This window comes from Zosterops lateralis, assembly GCF_965231275.1.
Source record: "Zosterops lateralis genome assembly, chromosome: 2".
Lineage (NCBI taxonomy): Eukaryota > Metazoa > Chordata > Aves > Passeriformes > Zosteropidae > Zosterops > Zosterops lateralis.
Window position 1 is genome coordinate 67617514 of NC_139763.1, and position 14194 is coordinate 67631707.

The 14194-nt window shown below is 33.1% G+C and overlaps 1 protein-coding gene across 1 annotated transcript in view; it reads right to left on the reverse strand.

The window, feature by feature from the left end:
• NBEA (neurobeachin) overlaps nucleotides 1–14194 on the reverse strand; it is a 453768-nt gene that overhangs the window by 291770 nt on the left and 147804 nt on the right. The window contains exons 25-29 of the mRNA XM_083884753.1: nucleotides 7614–7794; nucleotides 6847–6977; nucleotides 5396–5503; nucleotides 3486–3654; nucleotides 1997–2092 (exon numbers count right to left, since the gene is read on the reverse strand). Of these exons, the coding sequence (XP_083740879.1) occupies nucleotides 1997–2092; nucleotides 3486–3654; nucleotides 5396–5503; nucleotides 6847–6977; nucleotides 7614–7794 (685 nt within the window). The remainder of the gene's footprint in view (nucleotides 1–1996; nucleotides 2093–3485; nucleotides 3655–5395; nucleotides 5504–6846; nucleotides 6978–7613; nucleotides 7795–14194) is intronic.

Genomic DNA, 14194 nt, shown 5'->3' on the forward strand with positions numbered 1-14194 from the left:
CTAGTAGTATACCTAATTCTATCTTACCCTTTCCCTAAGTTTCCTGGTCAGATAATTAGATTCTACTAAAAATGGAGAAATTGTTTCCTTTTAAGGAGTCAATCCCACTTCCTGAATTCATAGAGATTTTTTCCTGAACAGTTCTAACAAATATGACACAATTTTCATGATAAACAAAGAAAAAAATTCTTTATATCCATCTAGCGTCATATGGAATTAATAAAATATGTCTTCACTTCCAGGTAACAACTAAACTTCTATCAATTTTTTAATAAGCAGCGCTTTGCTTTAAAAATGTGTTGCTAATTTTAAAGGCTACATTAAGCCACTCTGTATGAAGAGTAGCGTATTCAAAAGTTACATTTGCTGCCAACATCTGAAAGCAAGTCAAGTCACTAAAAAGAAACCAATTGGTTTATCCACTGGAATCAAAGATTCTCTTGAAATGACAAAATATGTTTTGACTTCTGGCCTTTTCTGACAGCATTTGCAATTTCTTTTCATTTAACTTCTTGCTGATGTTCAGAACTTAGGAACTGTGTTCACAATATAAAAAGTGGAATCATTTTTCCTCCAAAGTGTGAAGCTGTGAAGAGTATGAGACTTAGACGCCAGAGAGTTAAAACCCTTAAGGATCTGATGATATCAACAAATAAAATAACTAACCACAGATAACATTTCCTTTACTGAATAATTTATTTCTAAAGCCAAACCACTTTTCTTTCTAACCTGCTCACACTTATAATGTAGCTCTATTGAACTATTTCAAAACCAAAACTATTTTACTTGAACTCAAGGTAAAGCAAGTACAGTAGATAACAATACTATCTATTAATATAATATTGAGTAATACAAAATATTTTCTTCTTTGTATGGTAAACAATAATCTTATAAATAAAATAATCACAAACTCTGGCTTACACACTGTTAGAAATTAAAGCAATTTATAATATACATACACATGCACACATCAAAGCTCAAGAAATGCCAGATAAACATAGTGATAGTTTAAGTTGATGTAGTAAGTATTTTAACATAATACTCCCAAAACAGCATGTAAGAAGCACAAGTTATCTTATTACTGAAGTACAATGTTAACTACTCTGTTCTTTATAAACTGGATGCATTCTAAATTACTTATGTTTTTATAAATCGCTCTTTTTACCCAGAGAGATTTTAGAAAATTATACCAAGGACATTTTCATCAGATTGAATTTTAAAAATTCTTTTTACATTCTGTGTTTATAGCACATTTGCATGCAAATAACTGTGGAAATATACATGCCAACTTAGCTAAAGGCAGGTAACCCTCTGTTTTTCAAGAAAAAACAACAACAAAAAAATTTCCCATGTTCCTACCTTATAGAGGATCTATTAAAACATACAAACAAACAAAACAAAACAAATCAAGCTCAAAACATATGATATTTGCTTTGGTAGAAAAAATTGGTTTCCTTCAAGAGAAACACAGCACAGCACATTAATTAACAGGCATAAAATAATTCACATACAATATCAGAGGTTTACATACCATCAGGAAGGCAAGAAAAAAAGCGAGAAAGGAAGGCAAAAGAACAGGAAAAGATACAGGGAAGGGAATACTAAAAAACTACTTTATACTTTATGTGGTATACAATATTTTCAAAGCAGGACTGATTGGATTTTTATGGACCTAATATTGTAGCAGAATAACCACAAACCAAAAGCATTTAAATTTTCCTATATCTGTTCCCTTCTCCTGACTGTTTTTTTTTTTTTTTTTATGGTTTCCTTTTATTTTATAATAATTAAAGATAATAAACTGTAGTAAAATTGGAAGAGATTTTCTAGAAAAATGTAAATAGGAAGTTAAAGTTTTAAAGGTATCATCAGGTCTGATCTCCATGTAACCTGAGGCGTATACTTATTTATCAACAGTAACATCACATTTAGTTCTTGAAGTGCATTACATTAAATAAGAACACCCAAACAGGTTAGGAGATGATGTTAATATTACCTTTGTAAAATGAGTGGGCAAAGCTCTGCTCAGGAATTAACTTGGCAAGGAATCCATGGTTCAAACTTGGGTGAGGGATAGATGGTATGACCACAACTGTGGAGAAAATCATGGAATCAAATGTGAGCCAGCTAATATTCATGTGTGGCCTGGTCCACTGTGGATCCATGACAGATATCCTATCTCATTGAAACATGCAAATATGGTATTACCACCACCAAAAAAAAAAAAAAAAAAAAAGCATTTCTAAAAGAAAAAGAAACAAACCACAAGTTCTGTATTAAGAGATAGGAAACAGCACACCTATTATTTGGGCACTTCAAGAGCAACATTTATAGGGGAAAAAGAGACACAGATAGATATATACAAGCAAATAGGCAAGACAATCATGGATGAAAGCAGCAGTTTCTTGTTCAGAAGCATAACATTAAATCAGGAAGACAAAAAGAACTATGATTTCTCTTGACTTACTACATTCATGTAGTATTTTTAAAATGGGAAGCCTACAAGCACATTGACTTCAGAAAATATGTAAACTAAGGAAATTAAAACGCATTGATGAATCATAAAATAATGACTAAACACGAATATGACACAAATTGGAAGAAAAATTCTATGAAGAATGAAAATTAGCATCTCCACAAATTAAGAAAGCAATTTAAGATCAATACAAGAACAAAAACATACATAAATTTTTTTGTGGACAAATGGAGCTCCTGTTTGAACTCTTTTAACACAGAAGGTACAGTTATAATCAATCCAATTTCACTTGAAAAAAAAAAATACTGGACTGAGTGCAAAATATTTGAAACAAAGTGGAGTAAGGTTTGCATTCCTCATTTCTAATAGATTATGAGACCTAATAGACTCCCTCCTTTCAGGCTGAAGAACACATGCCAGTAAAACCACTACTACTAAAGCAAATCACGAGTTCAGTCAAAGAAGGCAATAGCAATGTTTCCTTTCTATTCTATTGTTACCATAGGCTTTTAAATGCAGGCACCAATACAGCAGGACTCCAAGAAAGTACTCAGTCCTCCACTACTACCCTTTCACAAACCTCCTCACTCAAACAAAAGGAGCTCACATGGGCAAGCAGCTGTGTTCTATGTTTATTCATTTCACGGTATAAAGATATCTCTTCTTCCTAACATATAACAGATTCAGGAAGATTTTTGGTTAACTACCTTGTATGTTACAACTTTAACTCCAGCAGGAACCCTAGTTTTTTAAAATAATTTTCAAGTTAAAGAAAAATAAAAACATTAAAAAATATACAAATGAAAATTAATAATATCATATAAGAAAATATAGAAAATACCAAAAATATGGCAATGTATTTTAAACCCCCAAATTATTATACTGGAAGAAAGTAATATGTAATTTCTTATTAGGATCTTAAGCTACTCACTAAAAATGGTTTGTAGTAAAATAATTACAGTTCTGAACAATAAATAAATCATAAAACATTTGAAGAAAACAAATTTACCTGTACTTGTTGGTGAATTTATTTCTTGTCTGATATTTCTACCTGCCTGGCTCCCAGACCTCGCAGTTTCTCGCTGTGGTTCCAGGATGTCACGGTACTTGGAGACCATCAGGACAGAGATGAAGTAAACTACTGCCAAAGCCAGGAACTGAGCCTGTTTGCTGTCATCCTGTGCCAGGGAAAAATAAACACATCTAGAATATTGAATAGTTTCACGGAATTTTCATACAAGATCATCACAAGTCTTTACAGATAAGATCTGGCTGAAATGGTGCTTCTGCCAGCACGGCAGCAATTGGATAATGCAGAAGGCTGAGTGGATTTTCAGTGGAGCAGTACATACATTAAGTACTGAATTTTGGAGGTAATTTGGCAACTACACAAATGTTGGGGTCTGTGGGGTCAATGGACTTTTCAAAACAGACACCTGACTCTACTCTGAGAGTGCTTAAAAAGCGTCCTGGCAGCAAGAGCAACTGTCTTCTGCTGCCCCAAGGATGGGATTGTGAAGGACCCTGACAGAAGGAGGTGAAGGGTACAATTGCTGAGAGGGAAATCTAAGCTCACTGTTGTTTCTCTAGCTGATGCTGGATGCATAAGCAGGCATAAAACATCTTGTGGTAACATGAAAAAGCAGGGAGAATTGTACTAGTGTTTTTCTTCCAGAAATAAACTCCAGGTTGTATGTTCTGATTTCCCCTTCCACAGGAGCTGTCAGTAGCAATCCTAGGTTTCCAGGATTGATTTAAGTGAAAGCAAGGACCACTATAACTTTGCTGTCTTCTTCTCATCCCATCTAATCTGCTATTCAAGCTAAAATGCCATCTTTGATTTAGATATTATCCTGATTGAGATTAAATTGCTCTAGTTCAACTGAAATTGAACTGAATTTATTATTCTCATTATGTAAAACTTAACAGAAAAATATTATAACTTTAGTTTCTATCTATTCCTATACTGGTTTCATCTTTTCTCAATTCCACAAGTATGTACTTTCTATTACAAATCCAGTGCTTGGTTTTGTTTTTTTTGGTTTTTTTTTTTTTTTGTTTTTGTTTTTTTTTTTTTTTTTTTTTTGTTTTTTTTTTGTTTTTTTTTTTTTTTTTTTTTTTTGTTTTTTTTGGTTTTTTTTTTTTTTTGTTTTTTTTTTGTTTTTTTTTTGTTTTTTTGTTTTTTTGTTTTTTTGGGTGTTATTTAAACTGGCTGCATGTTTTTTGCAAGTCTTAAAATAACTAGAAATTCTCTTATTAATTTCTTTAATAGAAGTTCCAGAAACACGCTGTCTTGTATTCTGCTTTTCATTATTTAAGAAAAGAAAAGTTGAGAGAATATTGCCACTCTGAACTCAGCTTGGCAAATTTAAATGTAACATATGTACTTGCAGGTATACAGTAATAATTCCTATTCTACTGCTTTCAAAAACAAGTACATTGTGGTGCAGTTTTGTGCTAAAAACTATTGCAGAAAAATCTGAAAAAACATTTTTATATATGTTTACATACATAAATACTTTCAGCAGAAGTGAGAATTGTGTTTACAAACTGATTTGCTGCAATTCTATAACATTTATACTAACTCTTCTTCTTACCTTGGTTGGACAAATAGTTGACACCTTTAGATACAATTTTAATCAACTTAAGTCGTAACTGATTTATCTTGGCTGTGATTATCTGGCTTGTATAAGATTAAGACTGAGCATTAAGCACAGTTACCTACTAATCTCAAATAGCTTAATCAATATAATTTTTAAGAGCAGAAGGTGGCTGCTAGTTATGAAGTCACAACCAGATAGCTTGCAGTTAATATATGAAGTGCCACACACATATTTTTAATTCTGGTACAATCAAAATCTCTTTCAAAACGTAAGTGATGACATTGCAGAAGAAAGAATTACAGCACATATTACTCACCACATCACGAAAAACAACTGCTCGTAGACGATTAATATCAACATCCTGAAGAAGCCTATCAGGGTCTTTTATGGGAGAAAGATTTCCAGGGACATTTTCAAGGGGAGTCTAAAAATAAAAAGTAATGAGTTTTTTTTGTCCCCTCAAAATATCAAAGCATTTCTGTTAGAACCTTAATTTGACTCTTTTTTTAGCTATTACACCAATCTTAAATTATATTTCACATATAATACTCAGATAATGGCTCTAGTAAAAAAGTGATGCTTTGAATTATTTTCTTAATACTATGTCAATATAAATTGTTACATCTTTCCAGTTGCTTGGAACAACTGTATCTCTAGACAGAGTTAAGAAAACAATTTTCACACAAAAGTTTGTTTCAGATTGCAGTTGCTTCATAGCAGAACACTAAATTATTTCTAATATGTATGTTGTGTTTGAAAATGTTGAACAGAAATATAAAAATAAATGTTAATTTTACTGAGATTTATTACAAGCTACTTATAAAATAACTGCTACTATTTAAAAAACATAGAATAGCATGCTTCCTTAAAAAAATGCATTAAATGTGAGGCCTGAACACCTAAAAGTTTCCTTATAGTGATTTTCCTTGCATTGAATGTGACAATACTGAAAGACGTAATGTCTTTGTGAGATTTAATAAAATAATATTGTGAAAGGAGCTAACTTTGTAAAGGCTATTTGAAAAAGTCTTTAGAGAAGAAAAAACACTGATATAGTAATGAAAATATAATAGCAAAACAGAAGGGATCCTGTACATCATGCAATGTCTTGTAATTTAGTCATGGGCTCTGCTAAATTATTTCATATTTTAATTTCTGTATCCCCAAAGTTTTAAAGCTGTGAACAAGTTAAAAATAACAACAACAACAAACCACAAAAAAAAAAAAAAAAAAAAAAAAAAAAAAAAAAAAAAAAAAAAAAACCACAACAACACCACTCAAGAAGAATAATGAATTAACAACACTGGAAAAACTAAGTGGCAACTGAATATCCAATAAAATTCACTTCTAAAGCCAGATAGTAAATACAGATGCCAAATATGCATTCAAACATCTGTTGAAGCTATCAGAACTCAGATATTCCACCAACAGAGATGGGATTGCAGGATTTCATCAAAACTAGAGAGTATCCTGATGGAATAAAAAACTATGCAGGTATATATGGCAGAGGTGAATAAGGAGACTTGCTCTTTCAAGCAGGCTAAACAAGAGTGCAAAAGCTGGTTAGAATTACTGCAGTCATACTCCTGCATCAAGGTTTCCATCTTTCAAATAAGCCTCCTCACACGCTTTTACTATAAACCAGTTAACAGAAAAACCTAAGCTTTTGCCAAATACTTGAGAAGGCAGTTACAATTACTTTCTGATCCTAAAAAATGGTGTTTCAGACTTGTCATCATTGCTGTTGCTTGCTTAAAGCTCAGTTACCTTGGTTGCAGCTGATGCTGTTACACTCTGAAGAGCATCTTGAGTTTTACCGCCAATTAATGATGTCTTGTTCACTCTCTCTCTTTGCCTTTGCCGGCATTCTAAGCAGTTCCTCACAGCCACACAACAAACTAAAAGAAGAAATGAAAATGCCACAAATTAGAATATTTATTCAAAATTATATTTAGAACATCAATTAACACTCATTACTAGGAGACAGTAATTGAAAGTTTGATCAAAAAAATGAGAATTGAGAATAACTCACAAATTTTATACCAGGAGCAGTAAAATTATCAGTAACATAATAAGTGGTATGAATAATAGTAAACAGTGAAGATAAATGCTTTGCTGTTGCAAAATATATTCAAGTCTACAGTGTCTGCACAGGTATCTCACTCTTTTCATTTTACATAGCCTACAGAGTCCTACAAATCCATGGAGACTTGGATAAGAAAAAATGCAACATGGAGGTAGCAAAGCAGTTTTAAGAAAAAAAATATTCTGTTTACTGACTTAAATTATATATTTTTACTCTCTCTGAATATATACAACTTGAAATACATAAAGAAGAACATTTTCAGACATGTCTTTCTTATGGCTAAATTGAATCAGCCTTAAAAATGTATCAAGTCAATAATAAATGGGGTTTTTACTTTATCACATCAAACTCTACCGACAAGGTCCTTTCCTACACATGTCACTGTTTGATCCATGGCAACCCATTGATCTGTAAGTAAGTATTTAATACATCCTGTCTGCTGACTTACCAAGCCTTAGGCACTGTCGCATTAGACCTCCAGAAGACATGTTTTTTTCAGCTTCAATCTCACTAAAATTTAGAGAGCTGGCAAATACTAGTACATCAACCATTGCCATCAGACGGCTGAGAAACGTTACTGCTGTCTCTGCCGACATTCCTTGTGTCACTTCAATATTTTCCAATTCAGTCTTTAAAAGGAGATAATTGAATTAAACAGTTTGAACATAACTGAAATATAAAGACAGCACATATACACAAAAATCTAAATTGTTATGTTTAATGGCAGATAGATTGAAAAGATATTTTAAAATCCCCTACTAAAGCCATTAACATAAGCTGTGAGTGAAATTCAAAGTAAAGCAGCATGAAGAGTGAGAAAATTATTTACATTTACATGTTGTAATAAATGAGAAAGTCTAATATAAATGAGAAAGTTATTAGCAATTACAGAAAGACAAAGTAAGGGCAGATAATAAAACAATGCATGGTGTAAAATGGTGCAACATATTCTTATGTTCTTCCATAGGCTACACAAACAGGTAACAGATTAAAGAAATTACTCTGTGTATACCTTTTACTTTTTTACGTTCCTTTAGATAAATGAGCAAATGTGAGGAGTGGAGGGGGAAAAAACATATAGTTTTGCACTCTGTCTCCATGAATGAATTTTCCCTGGAATGTTTACAGCACATAGAATCCTGACAGAGTCCAATTCTCCAATTATGTTTGCTACCTCGCGACAAGAAGAGAGGGAAGGTAAAAAGGGACAAGTGGTATGGCCTGCAGCTCACATGTCCCAGGGAGTTGCTGTCTCTTTCCTAACATACTGTTGGGCTCTCCTTAGTGGAAATCAGCAGGAAATTTCTGAATGAGTTCAGTATTTCTGAAAGCTAAAATGTTTTTCTTCAAAAAGACACCTAGATGTCCAGAATCATGTTTTTAAATGCCTTCACATATTTAACAGTGCAGATAAACGAGGAAACAGTCACCTTAATCCAAAAAATAAATATCTGTTTAAACCCTTTTACCTCTGGAGCTAGGAAAACTGAAAACAGGAATGAGTGATACTTGTCTGCATCCAGAATTATATGCCTAAATACTATTTTAAAATTTGTTTAAAGGTGTCTGATTTTTACTGATTGTAAACAAGCTTTCCAGTTGAAAGACTTTCTGAGCACACAGTTTAATACCTTTGAAAAGTAGTTTCATTGGGCTTCTCTACTTTTATTAATTTGCTTAGAGGTATTTATATTAAAATATATATATACATTTTGTGCTCTTAAGGTAATTTTCTTCCAAAAGAAATAAAAAATACAGGAAACAAAGAATTCTTTTATTTCCATACTCTGAAAACATTTTTAGCCTCACTCATGGCTTATTTTTAAGAATATTTTTACATCTAAAATTATAAAAGTGGAAACTATGCCAAACAGTATTAAGGAAACAACTGTTTTGAAAGATGAAAGATACAAAGTGACATGTGTCACCATAATGATAGATAGACCTTTGGTTAATTTCTCTTAAGGATGTAGCTTGTCGCCATATGAGTGATATGGGAAGGGCTGTCATCTGTCTGAACTGCCCGATACTATTAGAAAAATAGTAAAATGACAACTCTTAGAAGCAAAATTTTCAGTCTATCTCCTATCATCTTTGGCCAGGGCTCACCTGTTTAGTTTGTGCTGTGCTCCTACTTTTTGGAAAAATAGGTTGCTGCGTTTTTTATAACAGACTGGAAGAAGATTCTTTGAATGCACTCATCCAAAGAAAATACATTTGCAAAAATCTATAGCCATAACAGTCTGCTAGAAAAACTCATATGTAGTTATGGAAACCTGAACTTTGAACTCATGCTTGAAATAACATCGGGTTCACTTGCAGCCAGTTGACTGCCTGATGTTGACTTTTATCAAGTTTCAACTGTATTGTGCCAATCATAGTCTTAAATCTCACAGAATATATTGCTTTTTCATTTTCTGCAAGTTATGTAGCAAATTTACTTAATATAAGACTTTAGTCCATTTTACCAACAATTTAAACAAACTTTGACTTAAATAGAATCTTTCTGGTTTTTTTACAAATCTGCCTAAAATTCTGCAACATGGACAAAAAAAAAATTGACTGACAGTTTTTTACACCAAACTTACCATTACTTCTACCTGTTAAATACAGCACATTGGGATTGTAATAGTGTCTAAAATACATTCCATTATTGATCAAGCTGCCTTCTAGTATCACCAATATTTTAGAAAGTGGTGTCTCTCAAACTCATTGAAAAGTGAACTGACCACCATTCCCTAACTACCTGGGGTAATTTAAGAGCAGTACAAATCTCCCATACAATTAACATGTTCAGGACATTAAGAGTTTCTCTACTGACAACTGCATTTATAACTTAAATTAGCTCATTGACCTGACTACATTCAGTCCAGGAGCTAACAGCAAACACCAGAATTGACAATGCATTAGGTTATTAAGGGAAATATGGTAAGAAAAGATAATTACTACACCTAATATACTCCTATTCACATATCACTGTATAATATAGGAAAATAATAGGAAGAATAATAATAGTAAAAAAAGCCAAAATATCAAACTATCAAAAATAAGGTATTTTGAAAATGCAAAAAACTGAAACTTACAGCAGAAATACTAACCTTAGAACCCTGGACATGCAACAGACAAAACAGACAACAGATCACAACAATAAAAGAAAAAGAAAATTATTTAAGTTAACTAAAAATACAAGGTAAATTGAAACAAATTAGTATCTAGGAATTATACATTTGTTTAATTTTTATTTAAAACAGCAAAGCATGAACATTCAAAAATAAAGACTTGTCAGAGATAGCTATGCACAAGGAAAACTTTAAATCTTGTACTATTATAGAGTTCATGTAAACACTGATTTTTCCAAAGCAATGTACATCTTTTATGTAGTACATAAAATAGTTTTATGAAGCAATGCAAAACAAAGTAATGTTTTAACTAATTATATAGCTATGAGAATTTTACAACAAGCCATTCAGCTAAGTGTAATAAAGTAGTTAATCCTTTTATGAGGAGGCAAATATGTTTAAAATGCTTTGAAAAAACAAATATGAATTACAACAAGCAACCTGGTTCTTCATGCATAATTCTCTTCCCTTGGATACACTAGGTCATTATAATATTACATTTGGGTGTGAATTCTTCAACCTAAACCAGTATCAAACTAGATATGACAATGATTTTGAACCACAGGGAAAAAAAAATAATCAGGATTTACTCAGACTGAATCAAATCACTCAGACTGAATTCAAATTTTTAAACGAAATTCAAATTTCATTTTTCACATTTAAATATGTGTGTTTAATATTCATGGTTTGGTTTTAGGTAGAACCACTTTCTCTATTGTCACAGTGGGCTAGGAACCAACTCTTAAGTTTTCAATGGTTCTGTTTTAAAAATAGAAAGAAACTTCAGACTATGTCAGTTATCATTGCTATAAATTTAGGCAGTGGAAAAACCCAATTTAACAAAAAGAAAAACAAGCTGAAATGAACTGTTTTCTTCCCTCTTGGGGCAGAAAATACCACGCTCAACCAGTTTTCAAATGTGTCTTCATCTTTTGGTAGTTGGATGCAGCTGGAGAATTAACCAGTCTCTGTTATCTCTAAATTACTAACTGGCAATTTTTCAGCATCAGTTTTACCACTTTTGATTTTCAGAATTGTTGTAGAGCACACAGCACCCATGGAACCACACAAGTGCTGATCATGACAGTGCTAACACAATACTCAGGTCATACCATCACTAAATGTTTAACCAAGTTTTGCAGACAGTTCATATAACAGCAGCAGCCCTCAGATCACAAGTTGAAAGCTGATATTTTGAATTCTGCCAAGTAAGAAGCTGAATTATAGACTTAGAATAATTGGAAAAACAAGCTGATTGCAAGGAGTCTGGAAATTTGTTCTGAATTGTCACATATATTTAAACTCCTCAAATTTCTTTTGCCTTGCTCAACGTCTTCAAGTCCTTGTCACAGCTGCTATCCTTGTAGCAAGCAGTGATTACTTCCAATTGCTAGATTGTACACAAAATGTTATAACTGTAAACCAACTTCTATTAACAGAAAGCATCTTCTGCAAACCTTTCCCCTTACAGGGCCTGTTTTTCACACTTCCACAACATCTTAATAATGTCTTCTGTATGGTTGCAGTTATTTGTAGAAAGCCTCAAAGATGTCCCCAACAGAAAGGAGAAAATAAAAGGAAATCGGCATTTTGTATTTTATGACCTCCCCATAACAGTAGCAGAGTTATCTAATATTCCCAATTTAATACACTAGACGTCAAAATTAAAAGTAGAAGGTGCTCCAGATTATACTGTAAACCAAAAAACCTGCTCATATTTCAAATTGTTTCATATATACAATTGGGAACACTTTAAAAACACCAGCACTTGAAGCTAGTTCATGTACAGACCCTGGGAGAGAGGTAGTATAGGACTGAAATTGAATGAAATATTAAAAATTGTGGGAATAGATTATTATGAATCACAGTAAATTTTGTTCTGTGTGCCATACCAACATATAACCTCTGCAGTCTTGAGCTACCACAGATTTGTGAGTGGTTTGTTTATAATAAAGATGCTTTTTTTCTTTTCCTTTTTTAAAAAATTTATATTTAAAGTTTTCTATTCAGATCATCCTAGTCTGGATTAAAAAAAAAAACCCAAAAAAACCCAAAGCAACTAAAACCAACAAAACAAATAAAAACTCCAAACCAGACCAAGAACAAAACAAAAGGAAATCCCAGAAGGTAAAAGGCAGATTTCTATTACATGAGTTCCATAGTTAAGATTGCCTGTTCTACAGCAGGTAAGGAATCATGCAGTAATCTTCCACCCACTCCAGAAGAATTGCCATTTCAGTCCAAATCTGAACCATGCAAAGGAAAAAAAATTCTTTTTGAAATGGGAGGTTTCTAAGGGAACTGCGACAGTACTACTTCTTTTTAGCAAGGGAGGGAACACAATACAGAATCTGTTCCACAAAAGAGAAAAAATCAAATCAAAACTGCAATTGCTCCAGCATTCTGAAAGTCATTTTGCTAAATTTATCCTTGGCTCTTTTCTTCAAATAGACTTAATTAATTCAAGCATCTAATATTCAGCATCTGTTCTACTGATGAGAAATAGGTGAAGTGCTTCATAAAAATCAGAGGGAATAGGATACATGTAAGAGCAACTATAGAGCAGATTGTTGAGAAGGGAGTTTTGCAGCAGAATTTAGGAGTGCTTAAGAATGAGTGGCCCAGAATTAACTCAGATTTGCTTGAACTCTGACTGATTCGCTGAAATCAAGAAACCGTGCACAGGCAGGACTGTAAGACAGTTGAAAAAGTAACTGTATGCTTCTCTCTTTTTCCATTAGAAAACAAGCTATCTCATAAAAAGAAACTGGACTGACATCCAGGTTAACAATCATTCCAGCCAGACCCTACAGAGATCTGGTAGATGTCTACATCAGAGACACCTGAATCATTTGCTTCTGTTGAGTAGATCTCCATTGGCTACAAATCTAGGCCACATATAACTGCTCAAAATGAATATGAGATTTACCCTAATCTCTTTGTGAATTCCATCCCTGTTTCAATCGTCCCAAAGTGAAAGGGTGGGACGACCTTTGCTGCCTGTTCTGTAGTCCGTTTGCTTTCATGTTTCACTGTTCCAGACCAAAAAGTAAATTAATTTTTATAAGCAGATGTAAATACATGACCTACACCACAAATAAAATATACTAAGAGGAAATAAGTAAAAACTGTTACTTTAAAATGTCAGTATGGGCCCCAAAAGACCTTCCAGTGGGAATATCGGAGCATCACCATTCATAAAAATGAAGAAGGAAGAAATTAAGTAAAAATGAGCTCACACTGGTTGACAAATTGAAATTATGTATTCTACAGGATCTACAAAATGTGAAGGTTTTGACAGCCCAGAAAAGCTCCGCAGAACAGAGATATGGAGGATCAGAGACTAAACAAGAGGAAGATGGTGTGGATTCAAACAGGCACACCAGGAGATACGACTCAATCCTACAAAGTCATAAAGGATATGGAGCTGAATAAAGACATGATTAACCACTCTTTTCATAGTATAAACAGTAAAGCACATAGTGACTTTATGCATTTAAGCAGGCTTAAGAAAAACAAAGACAAGAAGTGCTCCGAAGGTTATGTAATTGCTTTGTCAGGCTCAATGCCATAGGATATTATGGAATCTAAAAGCGTAAGTAGCTTCAAAAAAGATTAGATAAAGTCTAGAAGGATGAATTCCTCAGTGGTTATTAAATATGACAGCTCAAACACCCTCTCTAGTAGTTAAAATCCTAAATGTTGAAACAGAGTGTTAGTAGAGCAATCAATAAGCTTGCTAAGACTTCTGCATTTTGATGTAAGCTGCAAACAGTCACTGTTGGTGGCAGAATGCTAAAGCAGACAGGGCCTTGGGCTGATGTGGGTAAGCAGGCTGACCCAGTGGGGCGGCTCATGTAGCCTGTGAACAGCTTCTTTTTGGAAGAGCACTGCAGTATGGCTTGAGAGG